Source organism: Equus asinus, chromosome 4 (genome assembly GCF_041296235.1).
Source record: "Equus asinus isolate D_3611 breed Donkey chromosome 4, EquAss-T2T_v2, whole genome shotgun sequence".
Classification (NCBI taxonomy): domain Eukaryota; kingdom Metazoa; phylum Chordata; class Mammalia; order Perissodactyla; family Equidae; genus Equus; species Equus asinus.
The window spans coordinates 27,911,792-27,932,817 of NC_091793.1; the positions used below are offsets into that span (position 1 = coordinate 27,911,792).

General features: G+C 49.2%; 1 protein-coding gene across 4 annotated transcripts in view; it reads right to left on the reverse strand.

Annotated features, from left to right (window-relative positions):
• The window catches only part of ABTB3 (ankyrin repeat and BTB domain containing 3), a 301,218-nt gene that overhangs the window by 91,651 nt on the left and 188,541 nt on the right, over positions 1-21,026 (reverse strand). For all 4 annotated transcript variants that reach the window (XM_070507006.1, XM_044781106.2, XM_044781113.2 and 1 more), the window contains exon 3: positions 16,178-16,382. In XM_070507006.1, coding sequence (XP_070363107.1) covers positions 16,178-16,382 — 205 coding nt within the window. The remainder of the gene's footprint in view (positions 1-16,177; positions 16,383-21,026) is intronic.

The following is a 21,026-nucleotide window of genomic DNA, read 5'->3' on the forward strand; positions in this document are numbered from 1 at the left end:
CACTTATAGCACTTGATATTTTATTATTTATGCATTTGTTCCTTGTCTGTTTCCATGAAGACAGGTATTTTGCCTGGTGTATGTTAGATGCTCTATAAATATTTGTTCAATGAATGAATGAGTAAATGAATACCTGCTATGTAGCAGCTCCTACACTTGGTGATACTGCAAAAGTCCTAGCCCTCAATGAACTCATTGTCTAATGTGAAAAACACAAGAAAAGAAGCTATCTGAAAAGCTTTATGATAAAAGAATGCACAAAGTCTTATGAGAGAATGAATCACAATCAGCTGGAGCTGGAGGGAGTGGGAGGGTGTTGGGAAACACTGTCCTGAGCCTGGAAGGGCGAGAGAGAAGGGCTCAGAAGAAGACTGCAGAGCAAGTTCAGGGGACCCTGTGTGGACTGGAGTAGCTGAAGGGATAAGCGGATGGGAGATGCTGTGGAAGATGAACCTGAGAGACAATAAATGGGTGAACTGGGAGGGCCATTTAGGGAGCAGGTTGACCATTTAACTGGTTTCCTGCTTGTTGACTATCTCCTTGGAGCAAGGGTCTGTGCCGAGTCTTGTAGAGGACACAAGGATTTAGCATCTGGACCATGCTGTTCAATCTAACAAGGGAATTTAGTGTGGCCACACAGACTCAAGATTTTCTAGGGCGGCCCCTAATGCAACAAGTCTGTGTGACTGCCCTTCGTTATCCGTGTCTACTTTTCCATCATGACTTCTGCTTGGTGGATTGGAGCATAAGGTGGCCATCAAGGCAGGAAGAGCAGATAAACACAATGCAGGGCTGACCACGAAAGGTGCCTTGTGAGATGTTCTTATAAAGCGCTGTGGGGTCTGAAGAGGGACAGAGTGTCCAGAGGAGGATTCTGGAGGCCGTGGAAGCTGCGTCAGTGTTAGTGCTTTCAACAAGTTGGTAATTGGTTTTGCCTATTTACTGGTTTCCTTTTCTCTTCAGGTACCCTGCTGCCATAGGGTCTGGGGAGTGGCCATGTGGGGGGTGGGAATCTGTGTAAGGAGTTAATAGAGGGCAGTGTGACAAAAGACTGTCAAAGGGCTCGCTCCAGCCTCGGCATCTGAACGTTTCAGGGAGAATGACGGAAGCGTGGGAAAATATCCGCCCTCTTTCACCAGCACATTCGGCCTAACTTCCTGGGCAGGTCTGAACCTGGCTGGCTGAATCTGGACAGAATTCCTCACACCTATTTGAAAGAACTGAGACAGCCTTTCCCGGTGATGTTTCTTGTATTTGAGAAACACATAAAACTGAGCAAAAATTTTAAAGCCCAGAATTATCCACAAACACAACCACCAAACAAAAGGAAACAAAGAAACAATTCTAGAATCGTGGAGACGGTCTAATCTACAGACACGGCCAAGTACGTAGCAATGAACTCTGTCCACGGTACAAGCTCGAAACCAGCCTTCTGAAGGGGCTGTCATGCTCTTCACCATTCTAGAAGCAATGCAGGAAGGAGGGTGGGGGTTTCCAGGCATCCCTACAGCAGCCCTCTGGTTTCAATTTGGCCACTCAGTGTGTGGCTTTGGGCAAATTTCACGACTTTTCTAGAGTCAAAGTCTTAAGCTGTGAAAAGCCACCCTGGCTGGTCTCGCACTTCCAGAATCCAGGGAGATCGTATGTGTGGAAGATCCCTGGAAACCAGGAGGTGCTCACTCCAAGGATTTCATAATGACTGGGGCTGGTGGCCAGGCGGGTACCACTCCTCTACGTTTCCCACAAGGCATTTCTTCCTGGAAGAGGCAACAGCATAGGATGCTGGGTAAGCCTGCCTCCCAGGACTCTCCTTCTGCAATCTCTGGCTCCCACAGAGCATCAGAGGCCTCAGGAATTAACCCCTCAGTGCTCTGCTCTGGGAAGAATACTCTTTTTATATCCGTTTCCTCCACATTGGTGTTTTAGTTATACTACTGTGGGCAGTTCGAAGGGAACAGCAATTCACAAATTGGAAACAACCCAAACGGCCAGCAACCTGGGAACCATCAGGCAAATTATGGTGCAATGACAGGACGGAATATTTTGTAGTCATTAAAGATGATGTTTACGCATGTTCTGTAGTAGTACCAGGAAAAATGCTTATGGCATACTATTAAGTGAAATAAAAAAAGATACAAAATTATATATCCACACTACAACTATTTTAAAAAGGCTTACTATTTGTATTAAAAAAAAAAAAGGAGGGGCTGGCCAGTGGTGCAGTGGTTAAGTGGGTGCACTCCACTTAGGTGGCCTGGGGTTCACGGGTTTGGATCCCGGGTGCAGACCTACACACCGCTCATCAGGCCATGCAGAGGTGGCGCCCCGCATACAAAATAGAAGACTGGCATGGATGTTAGCTCAGGGACAATCTTCCTCAAGCAAAAAGAGGAAGATTGGCAACAGATGTTAGCTCAGGGCCAACATTCCTCACCAAATAAATAAATAAATAAATAAATAAAGACAAGAAAATATACTAAATAATCATTTTGGCTACCTCTGAGTAGCAGAATTGTAGATAATTTAAATTTTCTTTCTTACATTTTTTCTGTATTTTCCAAAATTTATAAAATGAGCCTATATAACTTTTCAGTAAAAGAAATATGATAATATAAAAATTTGAATTTATAGCACCTTGTATTGTAGTTGTAAACAGATGCAGTCCACGAGGAGAGCAAAATGCAAGGAGGGGGAGAGGATTAAATCCACAAAAACCTAGGAAAACTGTAGACGTGGAGACACGTGTTGGCTTCATTGGGGAAGTCAGACTTTGAAGAATGCAAAATCAACTCAGATGCTGTCTACTGGGCACAGATTTACTGCCTGGGCTATTTTCCATAACATGTGAAACCCAGCCATGAGCTGGCAGCTGTCAATATCGCTATTCCTGAAAGGATAAAAAAGAGTGAAAACTTGGCACCGGGACAGATGGTTTGAAAGCGGGCTGAGCTGGGGGTGGGCGCTCTCTCTGCAGGCCTTTCTGCTCCCGGGCACGCGGGCTCCTGCTGGCCCTTGCCAGGCCAGCCCTCAGTTTGCACCGGGCAGCTGCAAAGGCTAATTTTTGCTAATGTTCTTTTAAAAAAATTTTTTTCCTGCGTGTTGAGAACATTCATGTACAGGGCCCGAGGCTCCAGACACAGGGCATGCAGAGGGCTGCCAGCTCCAGGCAAATGAGAAGAAACCAAAAATCCAAGGAGGCAACTGTAGCTTTCCTCAGGACCCTTCAGCAAAGGGAGGAGCCCTGCGGGTGACATCTCTCATTGGGGGACACAGAGGATGGCACTTGGTCAAGCCATGTGCTTGTCATCTCTCTTGGGGACTCTTGCTGGAAGCTTCCACCTGGTGCCTCCATTATTCCCTGCTCCATCTCCTCCTGCCATGCACTTAACTGATCTTTGGATCCCCCGTCCACTCTGTGCCAGGCCCTGGCTGGCTGCCAGTGAGAGCAAGGGACAATCAAAGTCCAGTCCGGGCCTGTGAGGAGCTCAAAGTCTGGCAGCTGAGACCAGACATGGAAGCAAACGATGCCAGAGCAGTCAATGACGGGGGCCACACGGGAGGTGGTCCAAAGGACACAGGCTCTGGAATCACAGGGCTTGGTTGCAACCTCCAGCCCGGCCACTTACTAGCCTAGCTGTGTGACCTTGGGCAAGTCCTTGATCTTCTCTGAGCCCCCCTCCCCTCATCTGTAAAATAGGCAGAATTACAGTATCTCAGAGGGTGACTATGAAGTTTAGGTGGGGTAATCTGAAGTAGCGTTTATCACAGCGCCTGGCACACGTCGGCACTCAAGAGCTGCTCTAATTATTCACAGAGGGCTTCACGGAGAATGGAGGGGGGACCAGCAAAGGTTTCACAGCAGAAGTGAGGATGCAGCTGAATCTCGAAGGATGAGCAGGCATTTGCATTTCGCTTACGCTTCTCCCTTAGTCCAAACATTCACCCAGACCCCACTGTTGAAGGAACAAAGGCCCAACGACACCCGCAGGACCGACTTTTCTCCCAGCAGTGACATTCTAAATATTGAACTACCGGTAAGGCCCAGGCGCCATCTAACTCCGGTGGTCTCGAGGCAGACAGGACCCCCTGCGGGGCAAGATGCCAAGCTGCAGTTGCTGGATGGCGGGACACAGGGGGCCATTTGGCAGCGGTCCTTTACCAACCCGCAGAGAAGCATTTCAGCGTTTTAACAACTGTCCATACAGCTGCATCTCTGAAACCAGCTGAAGGTCAGCCCGGCCTCGCCTGCAGTCCGACTCAGCTGGAATCCCTGATTTCCTCCCTCCTGGAGTCCCTGATCTTCTGCATCTTTCAAAGTTTGACTCAAAAAAAACCCACCTTCCCTGATCCCTTCAGCAGTTTGCCTATGCCTCCCTTCTGACCCTTTACAATTTCTTTCTTTGATGATACACGAGTTGTGCAGGGCAGGCAACAGCCCTGCCTGTCCCCAGCATCAGGTCCGACACACAGCAACCAAGTGCAATGGTTAAGGGAGTGAGTTCTGGAGCCAGGATGCTGGGTGTGAACCCCCATGCAGCCACCTCTGAGCCCAGGGACCTTGGGTAAGTTATTCGTCCTCTCTGCCTCACTTTCCCCATCTATAAAATGGGAATGACAATAATAACACTTACCTCATGGGGCTATCGGGAGGGACAAACAAGTTAATTCACGTAAAGTTCTTATATCAGTGCCTGGCACATATAAGAATCCAGTCAACAGCAGCTCTCTGTCCTACCACGCGTACAGCAGGCACTCAATTCGTGCTCACTGAATGGACGAATGAAGAATGAACAGCCGAGTAATACTAAGTCCAATAATAAATCAATGATTTTAAAAGTTTTAAATAAAATAAGTAATGAAAAGCTCCAGGAGCACCGAGGAGAAGATTTAAGAGGCAGGCTCTATGCTGACATGTGCAGAATTTATTTCAGGAGGTTAACGTGTTGTTCAGAGGTTTTTAACTGTTGTCTCATCAGATGAAGTGATTCGATTATCATTATTCCAGTTACATTAGCAATATTGATTGAGGCCTAAGCCAGAGAAAATACTGGAAGGAAAAGGGAAGACGTGGGGAAAGCATAATTAGGTAAAGATGCTCCTGGTGGGAGATTTTTGGGTTTTGAACCTTTCCAGGGAGTCCTCTGCCCTCGCCCTGCGTCTGACCTCCTTCCTGTGCCTGTGGCATGGCACACGATCGACAGAGTGGGCTCTGGACTCAAACTTTCTGCCTTTGCCTCCCAGCTTTGCCGCCGACTAGCTGGGTTATCCGGGCATGCTACACAACCTCTCTGAGCCTGAAGTTCCCCGTGAGAAGACAGAGATAGCAATGGTCTAAGATGGTGCTACTGTACTCACAAGATTCTCGTGAGGACTCAGTGACTAACGCACCCAGAAGAGATACCGGGACGTCGTCAAGACTTGGGTGAAATTTGGTGATGCTGATAATGGTTGTTTAAAAAACTCAGCTCTAAGATGATCAAGACATGGGAACATGGGAGCTGGCCCCTAGTATCCATGCTTTCTCCTTACCTTATTGCCTTGGGAGTGCTGGTTATCACGGGCTCTTTTTCCTAAAGGGAGACATGGTCGGCACTGAATCTCTAGTTCAGCGCTGTCCAATAGAAGTTTCTGGGATGCTGGAAATGTCCTGTACCCGCGCTGTCCAATACAGGAGCCACAAGACACGTCTGGCTACTGAGCATGGGGAATGAGCGTAGTGGTACTAAGGAACTGAAGCCATCGTTTTATTTAAATTCATTGAAATTTAAACAGCCTCCCGTGGCTAGTGGTTACCCCACTGGACAGCGCTGGGCCAGTTCCTTAGTCTTTGTGTCAAAAAGATAAGGTTTTCCTTCCTTTTCCCATAAAATAAAGAGAAGCTGGTGTCAGATCCAACCAGGCTGCTCTGGCAGCCCGTTACCTGGGATTCAGAAGAGACCTGGATATCGAGGTGAAAATGCACAGTGCCTGCGTTTGATCAGACTAGCCCCGTGTGTTGGGAGAGGGGGCTGTTTTTAAGCTTGAGCCCCTGAGCTTGTCACCTGTGGTCAGGAGCCATCTCTCCCCCTTGGCTGGAAAAAAAAAAAAAAAAAACCCTCCTGGGCAACTAGCCAAAGCTGTTTGACAAGGCCTGGAGGCTGGAGGTGTTTACCAGCCCTGCCGCAGGTGAGGTTTCGGACTGGCCCTGCCGCCTCTCCCCAGAGGACACCCGTCAAATCCTGCCCCACTTTCCCCTGGCCTGCTTGTGGCTAATTTGCGATGCCTGAGCTGCTTCAGAGGAGCTGCCCACCTCGTTAGGCTGAAGATGACCATTACACTCGGGTGCCAGGCATCTTCCCTTGGCCACCGCTCCGAGCCCGAGCGTCCTGCAGCCTGGCCACGTCTGACCTCTGGAATCTACACATTTTGGCAACTGGCAGAGGGACCCAGCATCTCATGAGGCCCCGCAAGGCTCGATCCAGCCCCCAAAGCCTGGGAAACATTGATTAGGCCAAGTTCACCAGAGAGACAAAAATCACCGCGAAAGCTTATTTCTTGCCCTTACGTATCTTAAAAATGGGGGTTGGAGTAGTTGGAGAAATGAACGACAAACACACAAAAACAACAGTATCTTGTTGTTCGCAGCATGGTCGCTGGACCAGCAGCATCAGCCTCACGTGGGAGCTTGTTAGAAATGAAACATCTCAGGCCCCACCCCAGAGCTAATGAATAGAATCTGCATTTTAATGAGATCCCAGAAGATTCAAAGACCCACTGAAGTTTGAGAAGCCCTGCTGTAGTCTACATCCAGGTTATAAACACCGTGAGAGTGAGAATTATAGTGGCCATTATCTATAAAGAGCCTAATGTGTGCGGGACTTGAACTGCTTTATATATATATATATTAATACATAATAGCTTCATAACGACCCTCTGAAGAAGATTCTACGTTATTTCCCATTTTACAGATAAGAAAACTGAGGCTCAGAGTGGTTAAGTAACTTGTTCAAGTCACACAGCTAAGAGTTAGAACCAAGATATGAACTCAGGCATTCTCACTCCAGAATAAGAAATATCCAGAGATATAACTACTGTGCTATGAAGATCCTTAGCATTACCCAAAAAGCTTCCAAAGAGCTTTTTCCCACTCGTAGTTATTAGACTTAATCGTCTCATCTGCTGATGAAGGCATTTCTACCTCACAAGGTTGATGGAAGGATTAAATTAAACTCTGCAAGTAAAGTGCCTCGCATAGGACATGGCTCGTGGTGGTGCTCATCGAATGTTCCCTACCTTCCTGCAAGGCATCCTCCTCATGTCTCTGTCCAGGGAGCACGTCTCAGGTGGCAGACACGGGTCCCTTCACCTCCCTTCTCAGAATCCGTCTGGCTCCTCGCTGCTTATAGGAGAAAGTCCAGAGGCCTTGGCAAGTCTCTCACCTTCTTCCAGTCTTGCTGTGGCTGCGCCCAACACCTCTTCAGAGCAAGATCGGGCTTCCTGTTCTCCACCTCCCTGCGCCCCTGGGTATATATTCTGTTCCCTTAGTGTAGTGCTCTGTTCCCTGTAGCCACCCAGCATTCATCTGATGTTTTTGACATTCACACACCTGCCCAAACATGCAGCTTGCTGACCCTCACTGCATGGCAGTGTCCTCATCTGTGCCGTGGGGAGAGTAAGGCTGGCTCTCACTTCAAGGGATGCTGTGAGGGCTGCACTAGTTAATATACATAAAGTACGGAGGGAGGGCCAGCCACATACCAAGTGTGGGTCAAAATCTCTCAGAACATCCAAGAAGAGGTCCACCTTGATTAAGGGAGTAAATAGCAACCCCTGTCGTTTATGGATCGCCTGCCACATGTCAGTTGTTGTGCGTGGTATTTACGTAAGTTAGCTCATTAGTCACTGAAACAGCCCCATGGAACAGGAATTATTATTTCTTGTTTATAGCTGAGGCAATTGAGGCCTAGAGCAGGTGACTGGGAGAGCCAGTACCCAGCTGAGGGCTGCCTGAGTCGACACTGGGGACACAGCTCACTGAGCCAGGAGCCGGAACACGTAGGTTTCAGAGCCAGCTCTGTTCAGTTCTGCAGGCATTTTTTGAGCACTTGCTCTATGCTATGCACTGAGGTAGGCCCTGGACGCTCAGTGCAGCGTGAGGTGGGAGGGAAGGGTTCCTGGAGGAGGTGAGGATTCAAATGAGTCTGGAAGGATGAACTGATGGAGGCAGCCAGATGATGGAGCAGAGGGGAGACGGTGCTCCAGGAAGAGGGCAAAGCACGTGCAAAGGCACTGAGGCACTGTCTTGTAAATCCACTGCAAATGTGCTTATGACTCCAGACAAGTCCACTCATCCCTCTGGGCCTCAGTTTCATCATCTTCGACATGAAACATATTCAACATACCGGTTCCTAGATTTCTCTTGACCTTAACTGTCCAATAACGGAACAGTTCCTTGAAAAATCATGCTTTTGAAGGCTGTTTAATGACATGGATCAACAAAAAATGCATGCACTATATGCTCCTTACTTTGTAAAACAACCAAAAAACTTTGGTATATACACGGCATATATACTCTGTCTAGTCACAGTGCTTGTTCCTGAATGTGGAGACTATGGGTAAGTCAGAGTTTCTTCTTTCTCGCTTTTTTTTTGGTACTTATCACATTTTATTTAGTAAATGGATTGGTTTTACATCCTGTAAATATTCATGAAGACTGTAAAAAAATTCTAGGGGTTAGGGATGAGTCTTTCAAACATTATTATTTCTTTAAAACCGCAGCCCGTGGATGGCAAGACAGCCTCCTGAATACGAGCACAGACCGGGGCCTGACTCCCAGAGTTCCAACACTAGTCCTGGAACGTTAGCCGCATGACCTTGGGCAAGTTAATCAACTCCAGTTAAGTGAATGTAACCAAAAAAAAATGTTTCACGAAACATAACTCACCTTACCTCATACAAACGACTCTGCTAGTTTTTTTATTCCATTCTAGGTCATTTTTTGAAAATGCAGATTACAACCCGCAATATCAGAGGTCAGCAAACTTTTTCTGGAAGGGGCCAAATAGTTCAGGATTTTCAGCTCTGTGGCATTTGATCTCTGTCCCGACTAATCAGAAGTGCAGAAGCAGCCATAAATAATTTGTCAACAAATGGATGTGGCTGCCTTCCAATAAAACTTTATCAAAACAGGCCGTGGGCCAGGCGGGGCCGTGGGACACCCGTTCGCCAGTCTCTGCATTGCATTGATTTAATGGCCCGTTAATGGGCTGTAACCTAGAGTTTGAAAAATAGTGGGATTAGAGTTCTTTTTACCCTGGCCAAATGAAATAAATTGCAGCAATGCTCAAGTCACAAATGGATCATGTTTTAAAACTTTGTTTCTTAAGTTAATTATTTAGAATTCAATAGGCATTTTTTTTTTCCCAATCGAACTAATTATAATGTGGTTGGGATTCCAGACCAGCCGACAGAGCGCCCTGCAGAAAACAAGTCTGATCTAGGGTCCTCTCGCTCTGCCGTGTCCCCGTTCCTCCAGTGACTGTGACCGTCTCCAGGCTGGGCATTTTCGGGGACTTTTGTGTTGGACGTGATCACTGCCCTTAGGAAGATGAGGAAGCAGTTTTCTTCCTCTGGGCAGGGAATGTGGCATTCCTGCTTAAGACGCCCGAAGAGTCCTCTTCTCTCCTCCTTCTTGTTTTTGAGGTTCCCAGGGTGTGAGCCCAAGGAGTCCTCAAGTTGGGGAGCATTTCGGTTCTCCACTGTGGTGGGTAAGCCAATCAGCTCTGGGATGTGTGGCTAATAATGGTCAAAAGTACTGAACTGTGCAAATAATTTACTTGTGTGTTATTTATAAAGGGAAAAAATAGCAACTCACAGGAGTGTAGCAGCGCCTGGCCCCGTGGCTGAGAGGTTAAAGTTCCATGCACTCTGCTTCAGCGGCCCAGGTTCGTGGGTTTGGATCCCAGATGTGGGCCTACTCCACTCACTAGCCATGCTATGATGGTATCCCATGTACAAAGTGGAGGAGGCCTGGCACAGATGTTAGCTCAGGGAGAATCTTCCTCAGCAAAAAAATAAAAATTAAAAAAAAAAATGAGGAGGATAGGCAGCAGATGTTACCTCAGGGCGAATCTTCCTCAGCAAAAAACAGTGTAGCGGACCTTTTGATACCAGCCCTGATACGGGTTCCCCTACATTAAACCCAGCATATATGGGGTTAAAACCAAAGCACTCTTTCTCTGCTTACTCCCTGGCTCCCCGGCTCCATAATCCACTATACGCCATGGAGACAGACAACCAAGGACAGCTACCTGGATTCCTTATCATCTCCTCTTCCTTCCTGAAAGCAGCCTCCCAAGGCCAACACAGGCTGGTGGGAAAGCTCCGCCCAGCCAGGCCACTGACTTCCCACTGTGTTTCCACAAGCAGCCACACTCCTCACAAACCTTTAAAACCCCTGGCCTCCCATCTTTCAGGGAGACAAGAAGAGATGAGACGAATTTGAGGGCCCACTCTCATCTCCCAGCTGATATCATCGAAAATAAAAACCCTTTCCTTGCCATAAGCCTGGTGTTCCAGTTTTCACTTGGCCCCTCTTGTGTGGTGGGCAGGAAACCTATGTTTGTGGGCGCTAACACTTTGTCAACTTTTTTGCTGCCCAGAACCACTGATGGCCTTCCTGTATTTGGAGAGTTTCTCATATTATTAGTTCATGGTCAGCAAGATAGAAAAATTCACCTTCCCTGGCTCCTTTGCAGCTAGGGTGCAGGCATGTGACCCAACCCTACTGATCTGGAAACAAGTGGTGTGATGTAGGTGGAACATGGGGCTGACAAGGGTGGTGGCAGAGACAGTCAGCTTTCAGGGCTAATGGTGACAGAGGTCCTGCTGGGAGTGTCAGATGCCCAGCATCAGTGGTGAAGGTCAAGTGTCAGTGCCCAGCCCTGGTGGCTGTGAGGTCTCTGCTAGAGCAATCCCAGGGTGCAACACGGGCACTGTTCCAGGTCATGTAGCCTCAAAGCCTGGCTCTCTGGCTTCAATGCCCACCAGAAGTCTTCTTAAACTCTACTAAACATTTAGACCTGTGGGAATATCATAGGCCACATGTGGCCTGGCAGGATAGCATCAGATGTTCCTTTCAGTGGGGAGTGCTTAGAGCAATTCAGCCAGCCATCCTGGAGCTATCTTCTCCCCAGGTGGCACTCAGGTGCAAGGAGATGAGACCGCTTGCATGGTTGTGGGAACTGTCCTGGTTTATGAACCCCATGATCTCTTGTAACGACTCCACAGAGATGGCTTCCAAGGTCCCCACAAGGATGTTGCCAGTTACAAGAGTAAATGAATTCAGGGGAGCCCAAAGCTCTGGATATTTATCAACTATTTATAGTACTACCAGACCAGATCTAATTTACCAATCTAGGGTCATTTCGACCATAAGCAATGTTGCTTAGTAACACCGTTGGTACTGCAATTTTTCTCAGGTTTCCAGGGGAACAGAGCTAGAGAATTAACCCAAGGTCAAATTCTCATGCAGAAGGGCGCAGGGTTCGGTAAGCCTCTGCCTACACTGGGCCTCCCAGTGGTTTTCTTTCTGCTTGAAGCAGTCACAGGAGGTTCAACTGTTACAATTAAGCGTTCCTACCAGGAGTGCCGCTTGTAACAAGGACACCTCTGACCACGTGCACTCTGATATACATTCCTTAGTGGGAAAGAACAAGGAAGTTATAATAGCATGCTGGAAATTTTGCACAGCCCTGGGTATGTCCATTGGAGTATGTTAAAATTTGACTATCGCTTGTCACATGCGCCATGGATGAGAAAGCATGAAGAACGGACATGTTGGGGTGATCTTTTGGCAGGGCGAGTGTCTTGGAAGATGTCTTTGGGTACCATTGACTTCGAATGTCTGTTATGTCTGCGTTATTAACTCTATTTCCTCAAGTGTGAATGCTCCCATTTGTTAAGACGGTTTTGCTTCTCCCGTTAGTTTTCCTCCCTCGGTTGGTGATGGGTGATTGTGCACTCACGTGTTTGGCTCAGATACCCTTGGTAGACGGTCTGCCACATCTGTCTGGACAGCTCTGCTTGCAAAAAGGGGCTAGAGCAGCCACTGCCCAGGTATAAATTCTGGCTTGTTTTCAGCGAGATTGACGGAGGGGAGAACCACCTGGCTGTCCAGTCTTCTGGGTGACGCCCACTCTGTTCCTCCCCGGCATTACCAGCTACCTCAGACAACAAAATGCTCCAATTTATCCTACTATTTTTTCATGTCGTGGCAACACATTACTGAACTCATCCTGGGACAAACACATTTAGGAATCACTGATATTTCCAGTAATGATCCAGGGGAGGAAAATCTCGTCACAGACTGACTTACGATGATTCTATTTAAAAATAGCAGCCTCGCATGGCTGCCACCATCAAAATTAAGGTGTTGACCTTTATTGTTACTATTTGGAAAATAAGTATTCCCTAATCACAATCTTACAAAATTTATCTGAGGTGTCTTTTTTTTAAAATAAAAACATCTGAGGTACCAGAAAGATTTCAGAAGCTCAAAAAAATAGTAGCTAAAGTTCTGGAAAAACTTAAACTACAGAAATTTCACGCTGGCACCGAGTTTCTTCAAAAATCCCACAGTGAAAAATGAAACTGTCCAAAGCAAACGCAGCGACTCGAAAACTGTCCACATGAAAGAGTGACATGGTGCACGGAGGCCTGGAGCCAAACGCTCCAGCCGGGAAAGGCTCTTCTGACAAGTAGAGAGGGTTGGAAGTACAAACCAATCGATATTTCAGTCAACAAGTACTTCCCAGGCTTTTTGCTGGGCACGGACCAAAGCAAAGAATATTTAGCCCCTGTTCCTGAAGAGATTATAGTCTAGTGGAAAACCATAGAAACACCACGGCCCAGCTTGACTGCTGGAATAGAGAGAAAGAGGCAAGGAAATGTCGTTTGATTTGGGGTGGGGGAAGGAGATGGAAAGAGAGAGAGAAACAGCTCCAAATTAGAGTCCTCCCTCCCACTGGAAATTTCTTGTTTGGCGGTTGTGGTTTGGAGTTGGTTGTAAACATGTGACTGAACACAGTTAGAGGCTCCCTCTCCTCTGAAGGCCTTCCATGAGTGATTTCAGATGCTAAGCTCCAATGCCTACTCTATCACAGAACAGGAAGAAATGGCCGTTAGTCTAGAAGGAATCACACACAGGCTTCTGTAGGGACAACGATAACAGAATTCTAGAGCAAAAAAAAAAATGTATACTAGTGTATAATATCAGCTACTTTTTGAGGGATGGGGAGGAGGGGAGGTCCCCTTGTGCCGGGCACGGCCCTGGATGTCTTAGCTGTAACATCTAATTCACTGTTTACACCAGTCCCGCGAGGCTGGTCTTGTTCTTTCCAGTTGAGGAATAGAGGTTCAAAGAGGTGCGATGACTTGTCTAAGGTGCTGGAAGAAGCAGAGTGGGGGTCCAGATCCACACGTTGATCTGACTCCCAAATCCATTCTCTTTCCAGAAAACCAAAGTGAGCAGAACTCAAAAAATGACAAGTTCTACTTTGCGTTTTGTGTTGTCCCCTGAAAATCCAACCAAAAAGAAACGGAAAGACCAAGATAATTGACTCCAACAAATTCTGAGACATGCTCTCTTTGCTCTCTCTCGCAGCTCGTGCCTCTTTCAAACTTGCCCCAGAGAGTCTGGAGTCCTTAGACGGTCTCCCTAGGCTTATAGACACTCCAGCTACACTCCGAATCCTGAAACAGATTCCAGAAGGGAAGATGGACACTGCATAACAGGAAATGTGACGGAAGCCCGGGCAGGGAGCGTGTCACGTGATGAGATTTGTATTTTAGAAGTTTCAGTCTAGTGGCCTTGAGGATGGGGCTGGTCTGAGGATGTTAATCCTCACATCCAGGGAGACCATTTACAAATCAAATGCAGTAACAGAAGTAAGAGGGAACAAGGTCCTGGACCACGCAGTAGCAGCAGTCCGGGGAGGCAGGAATAGAGAAATGAGAGCTGTCACTGATGGAGCATCAACAAGACCTACTGACCAGTTGGCCATAGGAAGGAGCGTGGGGTGAGTCCCAGTTTTCTGACTGGGGGTGACAGGGTGATGCCATTTTTAGAGACTAGGGACAAAGGAGGAACAGTGGGTTTTGGGGGAAAGATGATGGCTTTAGTTTTAGGGAGGTTGTGAGCACTCCAGATGGAAATGTTCCCTAGTCAGCTAGATCAATGGATTGTTCACTGTGCAAATTTTTGTTGACTTCTCCATTATGCAGATGTTGAGCTTGGCATTAGGTGTGGAGGGACCATCAAAATGACCAAAACAGATGTGTTCTCTGCCCTCATGAAACTTACAGGCAATAAACAAACAGAAGAATTGCTCTGAGAAGGAGCTGCAGCCTGAGAGCATGAGACTTGACAGCGGAACCCGGAAGGCTGAGTGGGAAGAGAAGGTTCTGGAGCCCAGAGGAGGCGCTGTCTGACTGGAGATGGAGGAGGGGTCATCTGTATAGAGTCGGGAACTGAAGACGATGTGAGGGAGGAGAGTCAGAGAAACTGCACTATCGTGCAGGCTGTCAGGGTCAGAGGCTGAAGAGTGGGACACTCCACCAGCCAAGGCCGATGGTCTCCATTCTCTCAACCCTCAGGAGTCACACTCACAGAAAGCACGGTCTTGGAGCGTCTGATGGAGGTTATTTTTTGCCCAGGGACCATGGGCATTTTGCCACTTCTCCATTTGGGGCATGTCTGGCACATGAACATATGCACAGGGTACCCACTCATTCGGCCGGGATAGCAGGAGACCTGAGTAATCCGCTGATTAAGCTAACTCCAGACTGGATTAAAATATTGATGCCAATTTGGGATTCTTAAAAAAAAAAAAAAGCAACTTGTGTCTAGCCCATGCTCCATCCTCTTCCCTTAACTGGAAGCCAGGAGACGTGGGTTAGGAGCCCAATTACGCCCCAATCCATCCCAGCAGAAACAACAGCCAATGAGCATTTCAAAACCACTTGGAACCATTGAACAGAGTCAGGAAAACCACACTGAGCCCCAGCTGGGAGCTGTTCGCTACATGCAGACAATATCTACAACAGCAAGAATAAACGTGAACATTTGTCCAGCACTTACTATGTGCTGGGTGCTGGTCAATTCATTTAATCCTCAAACAGCTCTACAAAGGAATTAGTCTTACTAGTGCTATTTTGCAGCTGAAGAAACTGAGGCACAGAGAGGTTAAGGCACTTTCCCAAGGCCCCGCAGCTCCTAACTGGAAGAGCCTGGATTTGAACCCTGAAGCCTGGATCCCAGAGCCTCCTCTTTTAAGCACTCTTTTGATAAACAGGGGTCACTACTACAGGAGTTGGGGTAACCAGGCCTGTGGAGGAGGGGCCCGATTTGTGACACTGTGGGGAGATGAGCTCTGTGTGCAGCCTTCTCTCCCAATCGTGGCTTCTGACGCCCTGCCTCTGAGAGGGTGAAACCACCCTCAGAGAATCCTGGGGTCTCCCGGAGAGAAGAGGACCTGAGAAGCGCTTAATTCGGCCACTGGTCTACAGGTGGGGAGACTGAGGCACGCGGAAGTGGAGGGACAGAGCCAGGGAGCAGGAGAAGCCAGGGCAGAGGGAGGCTCCTCTCCCAAGGAGCCCTCCCTTTCTTCTCTCCCGTTCTCTCCTTTCCTGTGAGGGTTCTGCTTCATAGAACAGCTATGCCGTCCCCCCCAGGGCAAGCCCAGTGGTCTCCCGCCCACCTGAGAGGCCCACTTCTGGCTGAGCAGGTGTTTACGTTCCCCCGGGGGGGTCCCAAGGCAGCCAAGAGAGGAAAGGAAGATAAGACGCCTCCCACTAAGGAGTTGGCCCCCCCAGAGCCACCGTCACAAGGTGCCACCGTGCACTGCAGAGGCCCCGGGCCCTCTGGAGTCTGCAGATGCACTCTTCTCTGAGGCCATTTTCATCCCAAGCTGGACCAGCACTATGCAAACCCATTTCAGAGATGCCCCCAGCTCTCAGATACCCGCTCAGGGCACAAGGCTCCCATCCAGACCCCTCCAGAGGGCTTCTGGGATCCGGGCCGTTCTGACACCCAGTATCCTTCCTCTCCCCCACCCCCATACTCCCTGGAGGCAGTACCACCCCCCACAAGGTGGTGACGGCCAGAGGGGAGCTCCTCCAAGGCCAAGGCGGGTCTTACCTTTCCACCTGGAGGTTGACTTTGGAAGGCTCCACGTTGGGATTTTCCCACTCCATTTGCGGGCAGTGCATGAAATAGCAGAGGGTGTACAGGGCCTCGGGCTCCCAGTAGAGCGCCCCCTGCTTGTGGTGCAGGGGGGTGCCGTTGCCGTGGTGCTTGGCATTGAGGGGCTGCAAGTGATGCATTGCTCGCGACACCAGGTCACCTGTGGACAGAAGTAAGATTTCAGATCCTTCAGGCAGCCACGACCAGCAGAGAAGATGTGCCTGGGATCTCTGCAGAGATCCTGACCCGTGGGTTCTCTCCTTCACCGGGAGTGGTCCCCTGGGACCTCCAGGTCACACATCAAGCAGAGGGGACAGCATTCCTTCATGCATGACACGACAGTCAAGGGTTTACCAGGTTCGGGGGGCTGCTTCAAGCACAGAGGCTGCTACGATTGTCCAGTCCTGCCCTTCTGGAACCCACTGTTTCTCACAAAGCCCAGGAAGCCCTTTGTGTGCATCTGCTTCCACATCCATCACCCCGGGACACACCCTCTGCCATAGCCTCTGCTGTAGCCACCCCGGCCCCCTGCAGTCACAAGAAGGACTCCACTGTCTCCTGCCTCTCAGCCTGTGCATACCCTATTCCCTTTATCCAGAACATTCTCTCTCCTCTTCTCTAGGCTAACTCCTCCTCACCATCCAGGTATCGGCTTCTATATTAATCTCTCCAGGAAACCATCCTGGAATCTCCCCACTCCCCTGTGTCTGTTATCGCAGCATCTAGGGCGCTGTGCTAGAATATTCTTTTTCTCTGTCAATCTTTTCCAACAACAGCAACCCAGTCTTAAATGACACTCCTTATGTGCCAGCACAGTTCTCAGCACTTTAATTCATCTAATCCTCACAACCCCCTATGAAGTAGGTACCTTTACAAATCCATTTTGCAGATGAGGAAACAGAGGCCCAAAGAGTTGTATAACTTCTCAAACTTCTGTAGCCAGGAGCGGCAGAGCCAGGATTTGAAGCTAGTCTGGCTCCAGAATCCATGCACTTAACCATGCCCCAGTGGGCTCTGTCTCACTCTTCTCAGCACTAGCAAACCCTGGGAACATTCTGGTCTTTCTCCTGACTTCTCAGAAGGAAACTAGCCTTCTCCTTGATCAAACCAAACCTGCATGCTCCCTGGTTGGCTACACAGGGAGGATGTTCTTGTGGGGAGACTGGCTGGGCCTGGAAGCTAAAATGGTGTTCCCCAAACTTGGGTCGTTTGTATGTCAGCTTCATGAGAACAGCTGTACGCAAGCACCATGTGTGCCATTATTTACCTAATTTTAAATGGACTTATTTTGTTTCTTAAAATACATATATTTAAAAAGGAAACGTTATGTCACTACCATAAATGGAAAATTAGTATCACCTGCCATAAAAAGAAGGTCGTTGTAAAAGTTAATTCCATGAAAAAAAAAGTGTAATTAATTTATAGCTGAATTCTGGTCCCGCTTTCTTTTGTTATAAATAAGAAGTGTTAGAGAGGTGTTAGGGCTCATTCTAAATGGAGCCTTTCTTCTTAAAGCAGTCAGAATTAAAACAGAATTTAAAAGAATCACTCTGTGACCAGTGTCATTTCATGCACTGTCCCAGTCTCATTTGCACATTGGAATGCATTGCACACTATGGGAGACAATTGCCTAAAATATCTGGGATGGTTAATTTTATGTGTAAACTGGGGTAGGCCATGGTGCCCAGTTGTTTGGTCAAATGCTAGTCTAGATGTTGCTATGAAGGTATTTTTTCTATGTGGTTAATATCTAAATCAGTCGATTTTGAGTAAAGCAGATTACTCTGCGTACTGTGGGTGGGCCTCATCCAATCACTTGAAGGCCCTAAGAGAAAAGACAGAAGATCTCAAAGAGGATGGAATTCTGCCTTCAGACTCAAGGCTGAAACATCAACTCTTGCTGGGATTTACACTCCCCCCTCCCCCATTCCCAACCCCTCATTGCCCAGTTGACCCCAGGCCTGTGGAGCCCACCAGTTCTCTGTCATCCAGCTGAATCTTTTAACCTGACGCTTTTACCTAAAATCCAAACCCAAGAAAGTGAGGCTCAGTGAGAGGCAGGAGTTGCTCCTCTGAAGGCCCAAGGCCTGCCTTCTAGGTGCCCACTTCCTGTCTGCAGGAGGGACCATTTCCTCAAAAGAAGATTGACAAAAGGACAATTGACCCCCTTTGTGGGGGTCTACAAGGTGAGGTCTCAGCTGAGGGCAGAATGGCAAATACTCCCCTTTCCATTCCGTGTCCATGGCAGACATGGTTAATCAAGCACAGAGCTCTTATCCACTGACTGTAGATGCATCCTTAAAACCCTGCTCGAGACAAGATTCTAAGCAGCTACTATTTCTGATGGGGGTTGTCCGAGGAAAGGAAACGTCTGTGTTGTCAGAGTCCTAAGGCTTTGTCAGGACAACCCAGCCAGAGTACAATCCACTAAGCTTGAGATCTGGACGGCAGATGCAGTTGCTCCCCTCGCCCCTCTGCATCTTACCAGGCCCAGCCCAGAGCCTGACCCTCCTCTCTCCACGTCCCACAGCAGGGAAACACATCCAAGAAACTCAAAAAGGAATCAGAGAAGGTAATTCTCTTTTAGAGGCAGGTGTGGGTTGGGAAGACCCCCAGGGGCCCTGCAGATGGACAATGCAGAAAACCAGTGCCCCACGTTAGGTAGGAGCCAGGGGACGGAGTCCAGATCCCAGCTCTGCCACCCATCTGCGTAAACACGAGCAAGTCCCTTAACCTCGCGGGCGAGGAAATAATACTCCCCGATCAGGTGGCTGTGAAGGCCAAGTGCAAGATGAGGATGTGCTGGCACACGGTTGGCACGCACGAGCAGCTCTTTGGCTCAGGGCCTGCTGCTCTCCCTCTTTTCTGGACAGTGGGACCTGGGACGTGGAGGCCAGGCCTGCCAGTGCCCTGACCCAGGCTGGGATCGACTTTTTTAGGAACTGACGTTGCAAAGCTGCTCATTCCAGGCATCCTGTTGGGGTGTGTTTAGGTCCTTTAGCTGGTGCTTCTTCCCTTCTCTCTCTACTCTCTCACCTTTTAGGGACCTCACTCCCTGGGAGGGGGAAAAAAGGGAGCCGAGGATCTGCCCCTAACCAGTCCCCTCAATCTAGTGGAGGAAGGGGCAGCTCCAACCGTTGGTCCAACAGGAGAGCCCACTCGGCGAACGCTGAGAAGGAACCTAGAAGACACCAGGATGGCAGGTCTGGGTGGGATTGGGCACAATGACACTGTTTTGAATTTTCTGATGAGGATGGTGACCTCGAGGGGAGGGAAGGAGGAGGGAGACAGCGGAGGTGGGAACCACAAGATACTGAAGAGGCGGGAACCACAAGATGCTGAGCGGCTGCCCCGTCCAAGGCCATTTGGATACAGTTTCTGGTTTACTGTGGAAAAGAGCCGTATGGGATGGGTATTGTTACACCCACTTCAGAGATGGGAAAATCGAGGGAAGAGGCAGTTTGGCCAGGCGTGACTCAGGAAGTGGCAGGCTGTGACTCCACGCTGGGTTCCGGGGCTCCTGTTCTTGGTCACTACACCACAGTGTCTCCAAAACAGCACTAATCTAGAAGCCACCTCTGGGTGTGGCCTTTGAAAAACTCTGATGAAGAGTCTGAGGCCTGAATCCTCAAAGTATGTGCCATCGTGGATTCCAGCGGGGGGCGACCTGGTGGGGTGGGAGTTCAGGAGATTGCTCAGCCCCTGCTGATGGAGCCGAGCTTCCAGCTCAGGGTTCCCAGAGCCCAACCTGTCTGGAGGAGCTGCGGCATGGCAGGGGGTGGTGGCCGATGGTCACTCTGTGTAAGTGACCACACGGACTCTTAGACTCTTCCAAGGGAAGAGGGCCTGCAAGGGCAGGAGGGTAACTGATGATGACGTCGGCCTGGGAGCTGGCCCTGGAATGCACAGAAGCCTGGGCTCTCAGATCAGACCTCCTGCCCGGCCCCTGGCGGAGCTGAAAGAGCTTCTCCCCGGAAGCCGTGAAAAGGGGCAGGAGTCGGGGCAGCTCGGCTTTGCGGCCCCAGGATGATGCTACGGTGGATCACGGCAGACACACATTAGCACTTCCTGTGTGCAGGACAACCCATTACACTCCTGAAGTCCCACACCACCCAGTGAGGTAGGTCCTGATACCATGTCCATTTTACAAAGGAGGAAACTGAGGCACAGGGAGATAATTTGGCTGAAATCACATTGCCATTGAGTGCAAGCACTTGGCTTCAAACTGCCGCCATTTGGGTCTAGAGTGTTCGCTCTTAGCCCCCAACCACGCTGCCCCCACGAGGGTAGAAGAGAGAGAGTCCTCTTTCACCGGTGGCAGGACGAACACGTTAAGAGGCCCAGAGATCACTGCTGGCTTGAGCACGCCCAGGGTCTTGGCAGAACAGCTCAGCAGATCTTTAACTGGCATCTGTCAGTAACAGCATCCTTGGTGGGCACAGTGGGGAGGAGCCCCCAGGCTGTGCAAGGCAGGGCCAATGGCCAACAGCTTTGGAAAGGACTGGAAACTTTCCAGTACTGTCCTTGGCTATGATGTCAGGGTCTTCAAAGGCGGCCCCAGCCACAGGCAAGGGTAAGCTCTGAGGTTTCATGAAGGCTCACAGGAGGCCAAGGCGTCAGGGTGAGCCACAGCAGGGCAGGAAGAAGGGGTGCCACACGTGACATGCCACCGGAGGAGTCTCAAAACCTACCACATGAACTTTTTGGAGGGGCTGGATTTCCAGTGAGTTTGCACCGAAGGGGCAGGGTCTGAGAAACACTGCTGGTGGGTCTACCTCGCTCCGAGGGAGGCACAGCCGGAAGG